Source organism: Elephas maximus, chromosome 15, assembly GCF_024166365.1.
Source record: "Elephas maximus indicus isolate mEleMax1 chromosome 15, mEleMax1 primary haplotype, whole genome shotgun sequence".
Taxonomy (NCBI): domain Eukaryota; kingdom Metazoa; phylum Chordata; class Mammalia; order Proboscidea; family Elephantidae; genus Elephas; species Elephas maximus.
Window position 1 is genome coordinate 5,548,593 of NC_064833.1, and position 21,965 is coordinate 5,570,557.

Here is a 21,965-nt window from a genome sequence, read left to right on the forward strand (position 1 = left end):
CTGGAGGGAAGAGACTGGGCACCAGAGCAGGGTGGGCCCCTGTGGGGGTGGCCTCAAGAAGGAAAGAAGGCTCTGAGAAGCCTCATGGGCAGCTTAGGAAGCCAGGGGTGGGGAATATGTGAAGGCAGACACTCGAGCTGACTAGAGAGATGTTTTCCTAATATTCTCTGAGTGGTGCTCCTTCCTGGATGATTCATGCATATTGTGCCTTTTTTTTTTTTTTTTGAATGGGGGAAGCAGCCTTATGACACTACTGTGATCACAAATTTGTGACGTGTTTCTTCTTTGGCCTCCTGCCACCATCTTGCTTTTTTTCCTCTTCACTGAAACCTAATGCTTTAGGAGTTTGCCTTCTCTAGCCCTGGTGGTGCAGTGGTTAAGACTTGGCTGTTAACTAGAAGGTCAGCAGTTCGAACTCACCAGCCGCTCCACGGGAGGAATATGTGACAACCTGCTTCCATAAAGAGTACAGCCTTGGAACGCTATGGGGCAGTTCTACTTTGTCTTATAGAGTTGCTATGAGTCAAAATTGACTCAGGGCAACCATAGATACAATTGTTTGCATTTCTCTCTTTCCCATCCCACCTCTCCCACTTGCCCATACATCTCCAATTCCAGATCAGTTTATGGAACCTCTCTGGTGGTGTGGAAGCTCACTGTGGCTCTTATAAATTCCATTGCCATCTTAGGTGCTCATGTCCCCCAGTATTAGGAACATCATTACATAAGATCCCAAGCCAGCAGAGGATACAGGGAGCTACTGAGACCTCACAGCCTCTCTCAAAAGGTGCTCAGAACACCTGGGAGAGGGAGACTGATGCTGCCTCCTCCAATCACATTATCACTGTGATTAGCAATTCTGCTTAATCACAGCCCAGACCTCCGTGTGGCTCCTTTTCTCTCTGGTCCTTTCCTAACAGCCGTAGAGTGTCCCGATCTCCCATTCCAGACTACTGTTATCAAAGCTCTTTGGATAATTTTGTGTCTGGATTCTCATCATTATTCACTACGCCATCCCGCTGACCTTGAGGGACGACAGATTATTCATCTTGTAAATAACCAGTGACTCTCTGCCAAAAAACCTGGAAGCAAGTGGAGAGGTGTCTGTCTAGATAGAAAATTGAAGATGTCTCATTTCCATTCCCCAAGGAAGACTAGCTGGCCATCTTACCTCTCTTATGATCAGCTCCTGGTGTTTGTATTATTCAGAGCAGGATTGGGTGGATGCAGAGACCGAAAACCTCTAAGACTTGGCTCACTGCAGATGGGATCTGAGACCACATTGTGAATTGTACCTGGCAAGTGTCAGGAAACTCATTCTGACTGAAGCTTCTTTGTACACTCCAGACTGATGTGCTCCAGAGCTTAGGAGGAGGGGAATAATACTAATAAGAACCTTGTGGATCCAAACCAACCAACCAGGCAGATATGTTAATGAGGCAGGATTCATTCTACAGAATTGGGCTATATTTTGAGTCAATCTCTTTTGAGATATAAGAGAAGTGAGCAGAGAGGAATGGGACCTCATGCCACCAAGAAAGAAGTATTGGGAATAGAGTGCATCCTTTGTCTTAGTTATCTAGGGCTGCTGTAACAGAAATGCCACAAGTAGATGGCTTTAACAAACAGAAATTTATCCTCTTACAGCCCAGGAGGCTAGGAATTCAAATTCAGGGAGTCAGTTCCAGGGGAAGGCTTTCTCTGCCTGTCAGCTCTTGGGGAAGGTCCTTGTCATCAGTCTTCTCCTGGGTCTAGGACCTTCTCAGCACAGGGACACTGGGCCCAAAGGATGTGCTCTATTCCCAGTACTTCTTTCTTGGTGGTGTGAGGTCCCACTCCTCTCTGCTCACTTCTCTTATATCTCAAAAGAAATTGACTCAAAATATAGCCCAATTCTGTAGAATGAATCCTGCCTCATTAACATATCTGCCTCTAATCCTAGCTCATTAATATCGTACATCTTAGGGCTTACAACTATGGGATAATCACATCAGATCACAAAATGGAGGACAACCACACAATAGTGGGAATCATAGCCTAGCCAAGTTGACACACATTTTGGGGGGACACTACATCATCCCTAGTGTCTGGCACATAGTAGGGTCAAGGCAGTGAATGAATTCACTCAACCCAAGGTAGAGTGGATGGACGAATAAGAAGAGAAAGGCAGAGCTCTGACTTCTGCTTTCGACTTCACCAGGCTAAGTCTAGCTTGTGAGATCCTTGGGGTTTTAGGACTTAAAGTTCCTTAAAGAACATTCCCCCCTGAGCTCAACAAAACTTCTCTGCTGTGTAGCCCTAAAGCCCATCTGCCCCTGATAAAGCAGCACGCACAAGATCCTGCAAAGTCTCCTGGAGGGTTATGTGTGGAAGGTGAATCTGGTTTCTTGAAATGGGGGCAGGAGAGTACAGCAATGGGCTCAGAAAGGGGTACTTTTAGCAAGTTGGCAAAGGAGGGAACACAAAGACTGTTTTCTGGGCTCAGCATATATTAAGCGCTCATGAATGAGGAAGGAAGGGAGGAAGGGAGCGATGGAGATGAAGATCAAGGGAAACAGTGGGGGGGGTGGAGTCCAAGGTAAGCAAATGGTCTTGTGTGTGGGTGTAAGGTGGGAGTAAGGGAGCCAATGCGGGCAAGAAGAGTTAACCAGGAGCAAAGGCTGGCTGAATGAGCCAGGGAGCTGACATTGTTGAATCTCTATAATCTAATGACACTTTTGGAGCTATCTTGTAAAATTTAGAAATTTTGGATTTGTAGAATTTATCCCTTTTACTTATCTCCAGAGCCTTGAGAAGTAAGCATCAAAGTCGGGTTCAGGGCCGTGGTGACCTGGGGCCCTGTCCTGGCTCCCACTTGCTAGGTGTGCAGCATAGGAGATGTTAACATGACTCTGGAGCTCGGTGTTCACACCTGCCAACAGGATGGAGAATGCTTGGTTTATTTAATTTACCTGTAGGGTGAATGAAATAAAGAAAACATGGGAAGAGCCCAGAAGAGGGTGTGCCACCACATAGGCACTGTAGGAATGGGATACTCTTCACATTCTTGTTTTACTTTTAATTCTGTTTGCAGTGCTTTTAGTTAATCAAGAATACTTACAGAAGAAAACAAAAGAGGCCTGTACCTTTCCATCCAGATAACTCCTGTTATATAATATGTGCTATGTGTTGCACACATGGAGCTGGTGGCACAGTGGTTAAAAGTTTGGCTGCTAACCAAAGGTCGGCAGTTCCAATCCACCAGCCGCTCTTTGGAAACCCTATGGGGCAGTTCTACGCTGTCCTATTGGGTCGCTATAAGTCAGAATCAACTCAATGGCAAAGAGTTTTTTATTGCACATATGAAACTAGCACATGCCCTACCCTATCTCTGTTTAAGGAGCTAAACTCAGAGGTTAAATGAGGCAGACGGCTCCCAGGCTTACCACTGAGTACAGAGTCCAACAGCGGGAGAGTGGAAACGTCCGACATGCCCATCAGTTGGGGGCTATTTAATGAATGACAGTTCATCCTTGTGGGGGAAACGCAGGTAGCTGTGAACCAGATCGGAGCAACTCTCCAAGTACTGATACAGGGTTCATTCAAGATAAGTTGTTAAGTGACAAAAAGATTGATCGTATTATATAGTTTGTAAAGAAAAATAAAGGAGGGTCAGGAGAGAGTGTGAGTGGTGTGTGTGCATGCGTGTGTGTGTGTGATGTGGGTGTGTGCACATGGCGTGTGTGTGCATGCAGTGTGTGCACATGTGGTACATATGTGTGTATGTGTGTGGTGTGCATACATGGATGTATGTGGTATGTGATGTGGGTGTGTGCACACGGTGTGTGTGTGCATGCGGTGTGTGCACATGTGGTACACATGTGTGCATATGTGTGTGTGGTGTGCATGTGTATGTATGTGTGTGGTGTGGGTGTGTGCACATGGTGTGTGTGCCTGCATGTGTGTGCACATGTGGTACATATGTGGGCATATGTGTGTGGTGTGCATGTGTATGCATGTGTGTGTGGTGTGTGTTCAGACATATGTGTGTGGTGTGTGTTCAGACATATGTGCGTGTGTGTGGTGTGGGTGTGTGCACGTGGTGTGTGTGCCTGCATGTGTGTTCAGCATGTGTGTATGGGTGGTATGGGTGTGTGCACGTGCGTGTGTGCATAGTGTATGTTCAGGCATGTGTGTGGTGTGTTTGCACGTGGTGTGTGTGTGCATGCATGTATGTGTATTGGCGTGTGTGCACGTGTGTGTGTGTGTGTGTGTGTAATGTTTGCCTATGCCTAGAACATCCCTGGAAAGATTAACCAACATCTGGTAGGATTAATTGCCTCCTAGGAAAGGAGCTGAAGGCAGGATGAGAAGGAGATTTTTCTCAGGTAGACCTCTCTGTACCTTTTGAATTGTACGCTGAGTGTTGCCAAAAACATCTAAGTGGAGAGCTGGGATGCAGTCCAAGCCCTTTCCCCACTCACACTGCTTCTGTATAGCCTTCTGGAGGGATGATCCGCTAATCAGGGTGTGTGAGAGATAAAGACCCATGTTTTCCAGGAGACCCTCATTAAAGTGGCTCTGGGCGATGACTGTCTGCATGCTAATTATGGCTTTTCTTTTGCACTCAGGGGAAGAAAGGTGAGACGGGCCCTCCTGGAACTCCTGGGCTGCTGGGGCCGCAGGTAACGACCACCTTTATGGTCTCTTCCACAGCAACACTGCTTGCTGTGATTAAATAAACCATCAGGTAGCAAGTCTCATGTTGATGACCAGATTCCTACCTGTCTACCTACAGAGCATTGAAAAGAATGTCCCTGAGTCGTTGGCCCCTCCTGATGGGGCAGGTGGAGAGAAGGGATCAGGGAAATGTGTGGCTTTAGTTTCTGCATTTGTCAAATACTGTCATTAGTGCTCATGTATAATTGTGTTTATTCTTCATAACCACCGTGGAAGGGAAGTCTGCTTATCTCCATCTAAACTCTCAGGAAACTGATGCTCAGAGGGTGTAATTAGCGTCGTGTGTAATTGGACAAGCTGGCATTGCAGTCTTAAGAGTGTCGGGAGCCTGTACAATACCCACTATGCCACGCTTTTGACAGCCCTCCTTCAAGACGGGTTACTTTTCTGCCAGACGTTTTTATAACAAATATGCACATCCATGATGTAGTGCATGGTGGTTTCTCTATCCCAGGGGATTTTCAAGAAAAGTGGAAATCTGTGTCTGTTCTGGCCAAGTGTTTATGCAAAGGCATGGCTACGTGGTGGCACGCTTGGGGACAGAAGTCCTTTGGAGGAGGTGAGACCACGGCCAGGAGAAGGGGCTGGCCAAGAGAGAGGGCTGAGTGGGCTTTGGGGCCAGGGCCTCTCCACAGAGACACCCTGAGATGGGTAGTCATGATGGTGAACCCCAAAGATTCACAACCTCAGGAGAGGACTTGCTGATGGTGAACAAATCCCAAAACAGCAAATGCCTCCAAGTGGTCTAGAGCACGTGAGTGCTGCGCTGATGGATACCAGGAACTCTTCTGCACCTGATTCCACCCAGCTTCATAAAGCCATTCCAACTGGAACTAGGTGGTTATTATGAACAATCACCACCATCCCTTCATTAACAATAATTGGATTAATTGGTTATTTATGCATCATCATTGTAACTACTAAGGCTGTTAAAAACTACTTAGTCACCATGCTATTAGAGGGATTGAATGGCGTTTCATTAAGAATAATTAGACTAATTTGTTAATTAATAAGTAGAGTCATTACTTAGTTGTTTTCATTAGTAATAATTAAAATAGGCATATATTTTGTTAACATTTACATCTACTGGCTAATTTGTCACTCTCATTAATAATTAGATTGATTTGTTATTTAGAAAATTTTACTAATGGTGAAAGAGAAGAAAGTGAAATAACATTCGGGAAAACCTCCTACATACTGGGCTAACTCACACACCTTCTTTAATCCATGCTATGAGGAAATGAGGGAGGGGGCCCCCAGCCCTTTTGTTACAGTTGACAAGACAAAGGTGATGAGAGGTGAAGTCGCTTGCCTAAGTCAATCCAGGTAGTATGAGGCCACTGAAGATTTAGCCCCAAAACCAAACCAAACTAGTTGCCATTGAATTGACCCCAACTCATGGCGACTCCATGTGTGTCAGAATAGAACTGTGCTCCATAAAGTTTTCAGTGGTTGATTTTTCAGAAGATCACTAGATCTGTCTTCCTAGGTGCCTCTGCGTAGACTGGAAGCTCTAATTTTATGGTTAGAAGCTGAGCACTTAATGTTTATGCAACCCGGGGACTCCAGGGTTTGGCCCAAACATCCTAAACCAAAGCCCTATTTTTTTTTTAAATCTCCTTATGCCACCATTACTACCACTAATAAAGATATCAATACAAAAATAGATTTTGTTTAAAAATATAGCTTTTTAGTTTATAATCCCCACATGTATCTGTCAGTTTGTTGCTCCATGGGGGTTTATGTGTTGCTCTGATGCAGGAAGCTATGCCACAGGTACTCAAACACCAGCAGAGTCACCCGTGCCAGATGGCTTCATCTGAGCTCCCAGACTAAGACAGACTAGGAAGAAGGACCCCACAGTCTACCTCTGAAAAGAATTAGCCAGTGAAAACCTTATGAATAGCAGTGGAACATTGTCTGATACAGTGCTGGAAGATGAGTCCCCAGGTTGGAAGGCACTCAAAAGACGACTGGGGAAGAGCTGCCTCCTCAAAGTAGAGTCGACCTTAATGATGTGGATGGAGTCAAGCTTTCAGGACCTTCATTTGCTGATGTGGTACCACTCAAAATGAGAAGAAACAGCTGCAAACATCCATTAGTAATCAGAACATGGAATGTACCAAGTATGAATCCAGGAAAATTGGAAATCTTCAAAAATTAATGGAATGCATAAACATCAATTTGCTAAGCATTAGTGAGCTGAAGTCGACTGGTATTGGCCATTTTGAATCACATAATCATGTGGCCTACTATGCTGGGAATGACAGCTTGAAGAGGAATGGCATTGCACTCACCATCAAAAAGAACATTTTAAGATCTATCCTGAAGTACCGTGCTGTTAGTGATAGAATGGTATCCATTTGCCTACAAGGAAAACCAGTTAAGATGACTGGTATTCAAATTTACACACTAACCACTAAGGACAAAGATAAAGAAATTGAAGATTTTCATCAGCTTCTGCAGTCTGAAACTGATCGAGCATGCAACAAGGATGCACTGATAATATCTGCTGATTAGAATGTGAAAGTTGGAAACAAAGAAGAAGGATCAGTGGTTGGAAAATATGGCCTTGGTGATAGAAATGATGCTGGAGATTGCGAGACTGAATTTTGTAAGACCAACGGCTTCTTCATTGCAAATACCTATTTTCACCAACATAAATGGCAACTATACATATAGACCTCACCAGATGGAATACCCAGGAATCAAATCGACTACATTGGTGGAAAAAGATGATGGAAAAGCTCAATATCATCAGTTAGAACAAGGCCAAGGGCTGACTGTGAACAGACCATCAATTGCTTATATGCAAGTTCAAGTTGAAACTGAAGAAAATTAGAACAAGCCCAGGAGAGCCAAAGTACAACCTTGGGTATATCCCACCTGAATTTAGAGACCATCTCAAGGATAGTTTTGATGCGTTGAACACTAATGACCAAAGACCAGATGAGTTGTGGAATGACATCAAGGACATCATACATGAAGAAAGCAAGAGGTCGTTAACAGGACAGGAAAGAAAGACCAAAAAGGGTGTCAAAAGAGACTCTGAAACTTGCTCTTGAATGTGGAGCAGCTAATGGTGAAGTAAAAAGAACTGAACAGGAAATTTCAAAGGGCAGCCCAGGAAGACAAAGTAAAGTATTATGATGACATGCGCAAAGAGCTGGAGATAGAAAACCAAAAGGGAAGAACATGCTCGACATTTCTCAAGCTGAAAGAACTGAAGAAGAAATTCAAGGCTTGAGCTGCAGTAGTGAAAGATTCTGTGGGGAAAATATTAAATGACATGGGAAGCATCAAAACAAGATGGAAGGAATATACAGAGTCACTGTACCAAAAAGAATTAGTCAACGTTCAACCATTTCAGGAGGTAACATACCATCCTCCAATTCTGATGCTAATGATGGTACTGAAGGAAGAAGTCCAAGCTGCACTGAAGGGATTGGCGAAAAACAAGGCTCCCGGAATTGACGGAATATCAACTGAGATGTTTCAACAAATGGATGCAGAGCTGGAAGTGCTCACTTGTCTACGCCAAGAAATTTGGAAGACAGCCACCTAGCCAACTGACAGGAAGAGATCCATATTTATGCCTATCCCCAAGAAAGATGATCCAACCAAATGCGGAAATTGTCAAATAATATCATACATAAGCAAAATTCTGCTGAAGATCATTCAAAAGTGGCTGTAGCAGTATATTGAAATGGAACTGCCAGAAATTCTGGCGTGATTCACAAGAGGACGTGGAACCAGGGATATCATTGCTGATGTCAGATGGATCCTGGCTGAAAGCAGAGAATACCAGAAGGATGTTTACCTGTGTTTTATTGACTATGCAAAGGCATTTGACTGTGTGGATCATAACAAATTATGGATAACATTGTGAAGAATAGGAATTCCAGAACACTTAATTGTGCTCACGAGGAACCTTTACATAGATCAAGAGGCAGTTGTTCGGACAGAACAAGGGGATACTGATTGGTTTAAAGTCAGGAAAGGTGTGTGTCAGGGTTGTATCCTTTCACCATACCTATTCAATCTGTATGCTGAGCAAATAATCTGAGAAGCTGGACTATATGAAAAAGAAGGGGGCATCAGGTTTGGAGGAAGATTCATTAACAACCTGCATTATGCAGATGACACAACCTTGCTTGCTGAAAGTGAGGAGGACTTGAAGCACTTACTAATGAAGATCATAGACCACATCCTTCAGTATGGATTGCACCTCAACATAAAGAAAACAAAAATCCTCACAACTGGACCAATAAGCCATATCCTGATAAATGGAGACAAGATTGAAGTTGTCAAGGATTTCATTTTACTTGGGTCCACAATCAACACCCAGGGAAGCAGCAGTGAAGAAATCAAAAGACGCATTGCATTGGGCAAATCTGCTGCAAAGGACCTCTTTAAAGTTTTGAAAAGCAAAGATGTCACCTTGAAGACTAAAATGTGCCTGACCCAAGCCGTGGTATTTTCAACGGCATCATATGCATGTGAAAGCTAGACAAAGAATAAGGAAGACTGAAGAAGAATTGATGCCTTTGAATTGCGGTGTTGGTGAAGAATATTGAATATACCATGGACTGCCAAAAGAATGAACAAATCTGTCTTGGAGGTACAACCAGAATGCTCCTTAGAAGCAAGAATGGCGAGACTGCATCTTACATACTTTGGACATGTTGTCAGGAGGGATCTGTCCCTGGAGAAGGCCATCATGCTTGGTAAAGTAGAGGGTCAGCGGAAAAGAGGAAGACCCTCAGCGAGATGGATTGATAAAGGGCTACAACAATGGGCTCAAGCATAATGACGATTGTGAGCATGGCTCAGGACCTGGCAGTGTTTTGTTCTGTAGTGCATAGGGTCACTATGAGTTGGAACCAACTTGATGGCATCTGTCTTAGTTATATAGTGCTGCCATAACAGAAATACCACAAATGGATGGCTTTAACAAAGAGAAATTTATTTTCTCAAAGTCTGGTAGGTTACAAGTCCAAATTCAAGGCATCAGCCCCAAGGGAAGGCTTTCTCTCTCTGTTGGCTCTGGAGGAAGTTCCTTGTCCTCAATCTTCCCATAGTCAAGGAGCTTCTCAGATGCAGGGACCCCAGGTCCAAAGGATGTACTCTGCTCCTGGTGCTGCTTTCTTGGTTGTATGAGGTCCCCCAACTCTCTGCTTGCTTCCCATTCCTTTTATCTATTGAGAGATAAAAGGTGCAGGCCACACCCAGGGAAACTCTCTTTATCTTGGATCAGGGAGGTGACCTGAGTGAGGGTGGTGTTAAAATCCCACTCATCCTCTCAACATAGAATTACAGTCACAAAATGGAGGACAACCATACAATACTGGGAATCGTGGCCTAACCAAGTTGATATACACATTTTTGGGGGGCCATAATTCAATCCATGACAGCATCTAACAACGACAACTGTTTATAATCTTTGATATGTTAGGATAGCGGATAGGAAATTTTACTCCTTGTCAGAAATCTTTTGAAGATCAAAGGTGCATTAACTCCTGCCCACCCATTTCTTGGTCCATGAGAAAATGAAGGGACAGGTCTTCCTTAAGGTGACGCTTTAGGAGTCAACAGTCACCTGTTGAGGGCAGACTATGTGCCAGACCCTGGGCTGAGGGCTGGGGGCTCCACAACGTGCAAAGCAACCATAGTGCCTGCCCTCATGGATCTCTGGAAGAAATTAGCTGACCCTCACACGAGCCTTGAATTCACACCTCCAGTCCTGGAAGAAGTTGACGCTCTGGTAGGATCCTACAGTGTCCATGTGTATGCCATTCAGGGTTTGACACTGGGTATTTGAGATGGTTTGGTTTCCTGTAGAAAGAACTGGAAATGGAGTCAGGGGAAGGAAGGCCATGTATGTGATCAGCTCCACTGTCTGGGCCTCATTTCCCCATCGTGGGCTCAGCTTCTTGTCTATGCGGTAAAAGGCTGTGTTCCATGGTCTCTAAGCTGCAGTGGTCTCTCCCTCTATACACTGTAGTCCTCCCCTTCTGGGAGACAGACCTGCCTTGTGCCCAAGATGGCACTGCATGTTGCTGGAGGAAACTCTAATACATGCTGACTCAACTTCTCTCAGATGCATGACCACAGATTCATGGTAAAAGCAGATTCAGCTCCACGTGGGGGCCTCACAGGCATCAGACGTGTAACATTGCCAAAAATGTCGCGTTGCCCCACCCCACTCTCCCTGTGGGCCCCTCCCTGTGTCTCCTGGCGCAGTAAATGGCAACATCCTGTCTCCAGTTGTTCAGGGCCAACCATAGACGCCGTCTGAGACCTTTTCTTTCCTTCACTCCACACACCCAATCTTAAATCCTGCCAGCTTCTCCTTCCTAATATATCCACAATCAGACGAGCTCTCACTCTCTTCACTTCTAAAACCCCAGTCCAAACCATCATTACCCCCCTGAAGCCCTGCTCCAGCCCTCTGTCTCCTCTCTCCTTCTAGCTCTAAGGTATGTTTGCCATGGAACGTTACACAGGGGTTGGATGAATTGGACCTGGGGCTTCCCACTGCACCGGCATAAACCCAGCTAGCTGAACAGTGTTCCACGAGCCCCTTCCCTGTCTTCCCCAAGTGTCGCCTTCTGAATGGCATTGCCTGGCCGCGCCTGCTGAGAACCTGCCTGTTTTAGAGATTAGCAGACCACAAACCTCAGCTGTCCACGGATGTGCTTGATTTGGTTTGCACAGCTTTTTTGTTTTTAATTCTCAGAATAGTTGCCAAGATTGAAAAAAGAAGGTCAGAGTCACAGGTATAAGGGCTAGGACTTCAACACATCTTTTTGGGAGACACAAATCAACTATGACAAGCACAGAACTTTCCTGGGGCCATCAGCATAGCTGGAATTGGAAGGACAAGAGGAAATGAAATTTTCCCCAGTAGTTATCAAAGACAGTGCTATATGTGGTGGGAGGTCCTCGGAGAAGCTCTGGGAGGCTGGGGGTGTGTGAGGTCCTCGAAGATGGCGGGTCCCGTCAGGGTACCTCCAGGGTGTTTGCAGCCTGCGGGCGGGGGAGGGGAGGCAGCAGAGCAGAGGCAACAATGGAGTGAGGCTGTACTTCCATCACTGTCTCTCCCCCATCCTGATATTTAAGGATGATCCATTGGAAGGACCCTGGGTTAGTACCTGCCCTGTCCTCCAATAGCTCTGCCTGGTCCCTCAGCTGCTCCAGCTCCAAGCAAATACCTCCAGCGTGGGTAGACACTATCCCCAAGACTCACCAGGAGTAAGCTACAAAGGAAACTAAACTAAAACGACACCCTTTGCAGTGGATCCTGACTAAAAGTGACCCTATAGGATACAGTAGAACCACCCCATAGGGTTTCCAAAGCTGTAATTATTAGGGGGGACCTGGTGGTACAGTGGTTAAGAGCCACAGCTACTAACCAAAAGGTTGGCAGTTCGAATGCACCAGTCACTCCTTAGAAACCCTATGGGGTGGTTCTACGTAGTTCTGTTGAGTTGCTATGAGTTGGAATCCACTTGACGGCAATGGGTTAATCATCAGGGAAGCAGACTGCCATATCTTTCTCCCATGGAGTGGCTGGTGGGTTCGAATCGCCAGCCTTGTGGTTAACAGCCAAGCACTTAACCACTGGGTCACCAGGGCTCCTTGAAACTAGGTGCCAAAAACAAAAACCAAACCCATTGCCATATAGGGTCAATTCTGACTCATAGCGACCTTATAGGACAGAGTAGAACTCCCCCAAAGTTTCCAAGGAAAGCCTAGTGGATTTGAACTGCCAACCTTCTGGTTAGCAACCATAGCTCTTAACCACTAAAAAACCACTACTTTTTCTATGTTCCCTTTCTGGGTGTCTTTACTTGTGTGTGCCTCCAGTGGGAGCCAAGGGGACAGTTTACTGCTGCTCCAACCTCTATCATTTTTTAGTCTATATCGCCCTCTAGTGGCAATGTGGCTTTGTTCTCTCTAAATGCAAATCTCAGCTCCTTTCATTCAGTTCGGTGGACCTTCTGGTGTTTTCTAAGTGCTGGCACTGGGTTTTTGGGCTCTGTGCCAAGCCTGGTATTGGTCAGTCGCAGTGCGAGATGCCAGGGGAACAAGAAGGGCCTCTCCCTCACGGGCACATGGGTCAGATGAGGCACAGTACGCTGGGCTTGAACACAGAGGAGGCGGTGACCAATTCCACCTGGGGAACTGGAGGAACATTCCAGATTGGCAGGGACTTTTGATTTCTTCAGTGGTGACTGGGAGGGGTGGGGGGTGGGGGGGCACCGAGGGGGCACATCCAGGACTGACCGGAGACAGCACAGGTACAGAGGTTCGCCTCCTAGAAATTGTGTGCGTCCCTTGACAGACAGGTGGAGGGAGGGTGGTAGGGAGCCTGGAAGAACGTGAAAAGCCGTGATGGAAAAAGACCATTATCCATTAGAAAATGGGAGCCACTGAAGTTTTTTTTTTTTTTTTTTTGTACCTTAGATGAATGTTTACAGAACAAACTAGCTTTTTATTAAACCATTAGTACACACATTGTTTCATGACATTGGTTACCAACCCCATGATCTCCCTTCTCGACTTTGGGTTCCCTATTACCAGTTTTCCTGTCCCCTCCTGCCTTCCCGTCCTTGCCCCTGGGCTGGTGCACCCCTTTACTCTCGTTTTGTTTTATGGGCCTTTCTAATCTTTGGCTGAAGGGCGAACCTCAGGAGTGACTTCATTACTGAGCTAAAAAGGTGTCTGGGGGCCATACTCTTGGAGTTTCTCCAGCCTCTGTCAGGCCAGTAAGCCTAGTGATTTAGAACCTTGTTCTACATTTTTCTTTAGCTCTGTCCAGGACCCTATATTGTGATCCCTGTCAGAGCAGTCGGTGGTGGGAGCTGGCTACCATCTAGTTGTATTGGACTCATTCTGGTGGAGGCTGTGGCAGTCATGGTCCATTAGTCCTCTGGACTAGTTTTTCCTTTGTGTCTTCAGTTTTCTTCATTCTCCCTTGCTCCTAATGGGGTGAGACCAGTGGAGTATTTCAGATGACTACTCGCAAGCTTTTAAGACCCAGATGCTACTCACCAGAGCAGAATGTAGAATAGACACAGAAGGTTCTTGAGTTGTGGGGTAGCCAGGTGGGGTAAAGATGAGAAGATCCCTGGGCAGAGGACTAATTGGAACTATAAGTATTGAGAACGATAAGTCTCTCCCTCTCTCCCTAGTCCTGTTGTGTGACAGCAACAGACCCCGGACTTGTGACCCAGTGTCCACCCGTCTCTCCTCCTGTCTTCCTCCAGACTGCTGCTGCCTTTTCTGAGACGCACGTGACCAGCATATGTCTTCTTAGGCCCCTCGAGCTGCTCCCGAGAGCTTCACAGTAAAGCCCCATGTCCTTCCCTGGCACTCTAGCCCTCCGGGGTCTTGGCCATCCCCGCTTCTGCCCTGTCCCAAAACATAATACCTGTGATACCCCTGGCCTTTATGCACATGGTCCCACCTGTCTTACTGCCCTCTGCCGGATTCAGGGGACTTCCTGACCCCTTCACCCTCCTCTCTCCAGGTACAGGGTATTCTCTGCTGATAGGTTGTTGCCGTTGTTGAGTGCCGTTGAGTTGATTCTGACTCATAGTGACCCCGTGTGACAGAGTAGAGCTGCCCCACAGGGTTTTCTTGGCTGTAATCTTTATAGGAGTAGATCTCCAGGTCTTTTCGCCTTTAGAGCAGCTGGTGGGTTTGAACTGCCAACCTTTTAGTTAGCAGCTGAGCACTTAACCATTGTGCCACCAGGGTTCCTTCTGATGGGTTTATTGGAGCGATTATCATTTTATGATATCATAATCTGTATATGTGTGTCTCTTCCCCACCCCAACCCTCAATCAAGACAGAGGGCTCCTTGAAGTTAGAAGCTCGTTCCTCTGTATCTGTTCACTCACAGCACCTACTTCTGCTCCTGGCCATAATAAAGGCATAGGGAATGAGTGATTGATGGGATGTGTGCATCTGCGCCTGGTGAGTGGTGGTCAAGACTGGTCTCTGTAAGGATTGTCCAGAGAGCTTTTTCCAGCACAGATACCTGGCTGACTCCAGACCTACAGGGTCAGAAGCTCTGGGACTGGACACCCAGGAATCTTACTGTCATTCACCCCAGGTGGTTCTGACTCCCACAGCAGGCTGTGGTCCAGGACTCATGTTTGGGGACCACTGCTGTAGTAGGTCTTTGTCTGTGGTCAGCCCACTGCGTGTGTGTGTGTGTGTGTGTGTGTGTGTGTGGGAGTGTGTGTGTGTGTATACCTGTATTTATACACGTTGAAAAAAAAATCCAGACCTGTTGCCGTTGAGTCGATTCTGACTCATGGCAACCACTGTGTGTTACAGAGTAGAACTGCTCTATGGGGTTTTCTTGGCTGTAATCTTTACGGAAGCAGAATGCCAGACCTTTCTTCCGTGGTGCCACTGGGTGGGTTTGAACCACCAACCTTTAGGTTAGTAGTCAAGTACAAACCATTTGTGCCACCTGGGAATCAGTATGTACACACATTATTTAAAAAAAAAAAAAAAGAAATTGCTGTGCAATCCCAGTGGCACAGTGGTTAAGAGCTGTGTCTGCTAACCAAAAGCTTGGCCATTCAAATCCCCTGGCTGCTCCTTGGAAACCTTATGGGGCAGTTCTGCTCTGACCTGCAGGGTTGCTATGAGTTGGAATAGACTCGATGGCAATGGATTTGGATTTGTGTGTGTGTGTGCAGTTGATTCCAACTCACAGTGATTCTATAGGGCAGAGTAGGACTGCCCCATAGGGTTTCCAAGGCTGTAATCTTTATGGAAGCAGACTGCCACATCTTTCTCCCTTGGAGCAGCTGGTGGGTTAAGCAGCTGGGTGCTTAACCACTGTGCCACCAGGGCTCCTTAGGTACATACATAAACCCACCCACTGCCGTCAAGTTGACTCCAACTCAGAGTGAACCTATAGGACAGAGAAGAGCTGTCCTGTACTGTTTCCAAGGAGCACCTGGCGGATTCAAACTGCTGACCTTCTGGTTAGCAGCTGTAGCTCTTAACTACTGCGCCACCAGGGTTTCAGGTAGATACATAGAAATTTTAAATTTTTAGATAATACAACAGACAGCTATACCTATCATCCAAATAGAGCAAACGTTAACATTTTGAAATTTTTACTTCAGATTTTTTTTTTTAATTTTTGCTTTTGTTCTTAAAAAATAAGGCATTGAGAATAAAGCTGAAGTCCCACCCCCTTGTTGTGTCCCCTTCCCTCCACCCCCACCCCCACCCCCCCACAGGGCAGCTGTCACCAGGGGGCTGGCCTGTGCATTTTGGTAACCCACTCCAAACCCTTTCTCTGCAGGGTCCTCCAGGACCGCCTGGTGTCCCAGGACCCCCAGGGCCCGGAGGCCCCCCGGTAAGAAGAGTTGATTTTCTCTCATGAGGGCATGGAGGTGGTGGTTTCATGGCCTGAGGGAGCCAGGGACAACTCCGTGTACTGCCACCTATTTGTTCTTTGTCCGAGATCTGTGCTAAGGCATGCATAAGGAGGATCGCCCCTGTAGCCACCCCAAGCCTTCAGGGCTCCAGACCTTTGAGCCCCTTAGATCAGACACATTGTTGAACTGGTGTGACACCCAGGCTGGCTGTGTCTGAGACATGCTGGGGGCTGGCCTGGGGCTGCCCATTGGGGTGGCTCTTAGTAGTTTGGGATTTGGTTTGGAGGCAAAACAGAGGACCAGGGTGTTGTCAACATGTCCTCCTTCCACTCTCAGGATGCAGGGGCAGTGGGGCGAGGCCAGAGATCATGCTTACCCAGTAGGCGGGGCCAGAGACCACACCTGTCCAGTAAGTGGGTCCAGAGACCAAGCCCGCCCAGTGGATGGAGCTTGAGAGCAAACCTGCATAGTGGCTGGAGCCAGAAACCACACCTGCCCAGTTGGTGGGGCCAGAGACCAAGCCCACTCAGTGGATGGAGCTAGAGACCAAACCTGCACAGTGACTGGGGCCAGAAACCATGCCTGCCCAGTGGGATGGGTCCTGGGACACACTTGCCCAGTGGGTGGGGAAGACCCAGCAGAGGGCAGAGTGAGCTGATCCTACCAGGTAGGAATTAATGCAGATGATGCAGGGCTGAAGAGCAGACCAGCGTTAGAGGGGCAACAGCTCCACCTCTCAGTGGCTGCAGAGGATGGCTAAATGTCCCAAGGTCTACACCTGGGTGCCCTTGTCACAACCTGCACCCATCTGGGAAAGGGGCTGTGAGGGCAGATCTGACTCTGCATGAGATCACGCTAAGCTTCCCTTGCGGTTGGTTTCCTTTTCAGGGCTTACCTGGTGAGATCGGCTTCCCGGGAAAACCTGGGCATCCAGGGCAAGTGGTGAGTGTCCTGGAGCCTCTTCTATGTGACCCCTTCCCTCTGGCCCTGTACCTGTGTCAGGAGTGGCCAAGCCCTCCAGCTGGCCACCAGACCTGTGTCTGGAGTGGCTGGGCCCTCCGGCTGGCCACCAGGGCCTCCACAAATCCTGGCCCAGGTGTAGAAGGGGCACTGTCCCCAGGCCTCTGCCCTGCTCTCACTACCCAAAGTCCTCCGCTTTTCTTTTCCCATTTTCTGTTGTCTTTCCCTCTCCCATTTTCTTTTTTTTTTTTTAATTGTGGTGCAAATATAAACAACAAAACATTGGCCAACTCTAGTTTCTACACGCACAACTCGGTAACACTGATTCCACTCTTCAGGTCACACAGCCCCTCCTTGTCTTTCCCTCGCTATTCCACTCCGTTAGTGTAAACTCGGCGCCTCCTAAGCAGAAACGCTCCCACCACCGCCACCCCCAGCCGGCACCCGTGGTAATCACTAATAATCTTTGGTTTCTGTGTACATTTGCTTATCTCACATAAGAGAGGTCATACGGTGTTTGTCCTTTTGTGACTGACTCATTTCATTCGGCATATTTTCAAGATTCATCCATATTGCGCAGCATACATCAGGACTTCATTTCTCTTTACGGCTGAGTAATAGTCCGTTGTACCTACGTACTGAGGTCCTTCGCTTTCTGAAGGGACACACAGGGTGACAAATGGGATGGACGTGGAGATGTGGGAAATGGCCCGGGATGCGGCAAGCCCTACCTGTTACTGCCGTGATGGTCTTTCCTCGTGCCCATACTCAGAAGACCCTGGGGGTCCAGGGAGCTTTCTTTTCTTTTTTTTTTTAAACCTCCTGAGGGTGGAGCTCAGCCCCCCAGTTAAGGTCAGATGCATGCCTTTGCTGCTTTGCTTCAGGGCAGAGGAACAGGTGTGACCTATGCACATTCTGGGACCAAGTGACCCAAGTAACTAATCAACCTGAAGGTCGACCCCCAAGGGCAGTCCCATAACACCAGCCCTGGGTTGTGCAGGCCACCACTAGGGGGTGCCTGAGCCACCCCCAGCTCCGATAGGGGATTCTGGCAGTGGAGGCAGAGTAAGGCAGGTGAAAGCAGGTTGTGCAGCACACAGCAGTTCTCCCCCTTGTCAGAGGACCACGTGTGGTGGTGGCAGGGAGAGGAACTTGGGACAGGGATCAGCGATTGCTGGATTTCCAGAGTTCTGAGCTCTGTTTAGCTCTGGGAAACCATGCCAAAGGGCTAAAAAGACCAACAAAAAAAAACCCATTGCAGTCCAGTTGATTCTGACTCATAGCGACCCTATAGGACAGAGTAGAATTGCCCCATAGAGTTTCCAAGGAGCAGCTGGTGGATTCAGACTGCCAACCTTTTGCTTAACAGCTGAGCCCTAAACACTGTGCCGCAGCTGAGCCCTTAAACACTGCACCACCAGGGCAGCTGATATAAATTCAGTGTTGAGATGTACACTGTCAGGTGAGCTGCTACAAGCCTGGAGCTCCTGGTCAGTTGCACAGTCAAGCAAATGCGTGTAGTGGAGGAGCCCTGGGGATGGAGCCAGGGCCCTTGTTTAAGCCTTGAGGGTCTGCATTCCTGGCACTGTGGCCTTGAGTAAGTCACTTAGTCCTCAGAGCCATTGCCTCATCCCCACAGAACAGCTGTACTAGCTCCTGTCCTTGTCACCTCACAAGGGTGGGGATGGAGGAAGCCCCCTGCATTGGGAAATACGATACGGACCACCTTATTGTTGACTTTGGGGTCCCTGGGTGGCATACATACCATACCCAGTGCCATCGAGTCGGTTCCGACTCATAGAGACCCTATAGGACAGAGTAGAACTGCCCCATAGAGTTTCCAAGGAGTGCCTGGCGGATTTGAACTGCTGACCCTTTGGTTAGCAGCCGTAGCACTTAACCACTATGCCACCAGGGTTTCCCCCTGGGTGGCACGGATAGTTAAATGCCTGACTACTGGCTGAAGGGTTGGCAGTTCAAACCCATCCAGAGATGCCTTAGAAGACAGGCCTGGCGACCTGCTTCAGAAAGGTCATAGCTTTGAAAACCCTAGTGGGCTCTGCACACCTGGGGATGTCATGAGTCGGAATTGACAACAACATTGTTGTCTGTAGAAATTAAAGACAGAATAGAATAATGTCAAAACATGCCAATTGCATTTTTCAAGGAAAATGAGGAGGTAGCAGTGAGAAAAGAAATAAAAAACGACAAAGAGGTTAAGGAGGGAGAGAGCGAGAGTGACATGGATTGTGTTCTCTGGGGGTCTCTCCAAAGCTGGGGTAGAAATTGAGCCATTAGAAGCAGATTCAGCAGACGGCACCCCCCTCTCACCCACCACACGTGTCCAGGCCCCTGGAAACAGGACGCTGACCGGGGGGCATTATTTCTGTGTAAGGAAGTCATGGTCTGCAGAGCCCACGGCCTGTCTGGAGAGAGCGTATCCAACAAAGGCGAGGAGGTCTGTGACTCTCAGTCCCAGCTGCACAAGCAACTCCTGACTTGAAACAGTTTAATGCAATGCTTCCTTCAGTGCGCCTTCTGTTTTTGTTTGTTTTTTCCCATTGGCACAGGGGCCACCTGGAAAGGATGGGCTGAACGGAGTGCCAGGCCTGCCAGGACCCAAGGTGGGTAGGCTCAGGGTCGACCTGTATTTGGAACAGATGCAAAAGAGATTCTTGATTGCTGGTGAATTTTGAAATACATTTTAAATTTTATTTTAATATGACTTCCTGGGCCCTGGATCAGAACTTGGTTGAAACATTTGGATTTACAAGGTCAGACATGGGAGAGCCTTTATCTCCATTTAGAAAACTGGCGTAGAATTTAGAAGACTTGGGCTTTAAAATGCATCCGTTAGAGAACATGCATTTATTTTATTAGCAAGAAGGGAAAACTTTCAAATACTCTTACTAACTTGATAAGAGACTTCCAATTAAAAAACAAAAATTCTGGTGGGGTTCCTTACAGTAGAGACACTAAGGTAAAAGAGGTTAAATACCATAAAGCTGGGAAGCAAATTCAACCTCTGACCTGCACAGCTTATAACTTCAAATGAACAATTATAAATCTCTATGACAAATATTTTGACAGATGAAGCGTGTTCTTTCATGGTAAACATACGTAGCCTCAAGTATGCATGTCAAAGTCCTTCAAAGGCAACTCTTAAAGGCAGCTTGTGACTATTATGGGAAAACTCGATATCCTTTTCAATGAGCAGACTTAGAAGCTCAACTTTCTTGATGACAAAATGCAGAATACATATGAATTTACAGACGTTTTGTGCAAATATTCTCCACCCTTCTTTCTTATCTCTCAAGGATAATGGCTGATCAAGTATTTTGTTTTCTCAAAACACTTAATGCAACGTCTCCTTTATTCCAAACCTCTCAATAAGAGAATAGCACCATTTATACTCATTTATGCTTTTATTTAAAAAAAAAAAAAAACAAAGGCAAAGTTGTCTAATACGGGATTTAAGTGGTGGTATGTGTTGGTTTGATGAATGTGTTTGACTGCTAACCAGAAGGTTGGAGGTTCGAGTCCTCCCAGAAGTGCCTTGGGAGAAAGGTCTGGCGATCTACTTCCAAAAAATCCCAGCCACAGAAAACTCGACGGAGCCCAGCTCTGCTTGACACACGTGGGATTGCCGTGAGTCAGAGCTGACTGATGGCAACTGGTTTTATGAGCTGGTTAAGCAATCGCATGGAACTAAAGGAGTTCAAATCCACCTATGGGCAAGTAGTTACCTTCCTTTTGTAACTAGTGCTAAGTATGGTTAAACCCAGCCTATTAACTTTACCTTGTGCTCCTTACAGGGTGAACTAGGAGAAAGAGGAGAAGATGGTCTACCTGGAAAACCTGGCCTCCGGGTATGGGCTTCGCTCCCTTCCCCACTACATTGGTTGACCCAGACGGTGTGTTTGGAGGTTGTGTGTGTACACCTCAGCTCACTGCGTCTGTATCAGGCAGGACTGGCAGGAAACAAATGGGACCACAAAAAGGGTGTGAGCAGGGTTCCAGGAATCCACCAGGCATGGGGATGCCTGACAAGGATGGCAACAACAGAGCCAGGACCACCCCCAGGGGAGAAGAGCAAAGGGGAGGGAGTAGGTTCCTAGAAGCCAGTAGACCTGTAGCTGGAGGTGAGGGCCCCCCAACAACAGCTGTGGCCTTGGGGAGAAGATAGCCACTGTCTACTCTTGGCCAGGGTGGCAGGGGACAATGGGGACAGATCCACTGCTGTCTTCCTGAGCATCGATCCTCTCCAATGCTCCCCAGTGCTGAGCCCTGCAGGAGGCTGGAAGGCAAGGAAGCCCAGCTGACGCCATCTGTATGGATCAGCCTTCTTGGGCACAGAGAGGGTGGAAGAGTGTGACAAGCAGGTCTGAAGGGGAAGGCAGAGACTACTTAGTGGGGGTTTGGACAGGACACTCCTGTGAGTGTAGAGACACCCATGGGCTATGTTTTGATAATTGTCACCCTGTGCTCAAGCTCCGGTCCAGGAATGGCTGCCCCATGGCAAGGCCTTCCTGGTGGACTGTGCTGTCTTATGTTGCCTTGAGGCCTTCAGCTCAGTGCCTCAACTTGGCTCTGGGTTCAGAATGCAGTGAGCACAGAAGAGAGAGGACTGCGCCGAGTGTGTGTGTGTGTGTGTGTGCACCTATGGAGACTATGGCCACAAGGAACATGGCATGGCAGGTACCACACCTCCCTTCCTCTGCCCACAGTGGAGCTCCCCACTCTACTTGGTTATGGGCATCTGAGGGAAACCTTATGGGTCAACTCTACTCTGCCTTATGGGGTGGCTATGAGTTGGAATTGACTCAACAGCAATGGGTTTTTATTGGAGGGCAATGACCAGGTCTTAGCCAT

At 47.3% G+C, this 21,965-nt stretch overlaps 1 protein-coding gene across 2 annotated transcripts in view; it reads left to right on the forward strand.

Moving 5' to 3' along the window:
* Window positions 1–21,965, forward strand: part of COL22A1 (collagen type XXII alpha 1 chain) — a 295,566-nt gene that overhangs the window by 144,179 nt on the left and 129,422 nt on the right. For both annotated transcript variants that reach the window (XM_049854093.1, XM_049854094.1), the window contains 5 exons: window positions 4,611–4,664; window positions 16,058–16,111; window positions 17,022–17,075; window positions 19,664–19,717; window positions 20,909–20,962. In XM_049854093.1, the coding sequence (XP_049710050.1) occupies window positions 4,611–4,664; window positions 16,058–16,111; window positions 17,022–17,075; window positions 19,664–19,717; window positions 20,909–20,962 (270 nt within the window). The remainder of the gene's footprint in view (window positions 1–4,610; window positions 4,665–16,057; window positions 16,112–17,021; window positions 17,076–19,663; window positions 19,718–20,908; window positions 20,963–21,965) is intronic.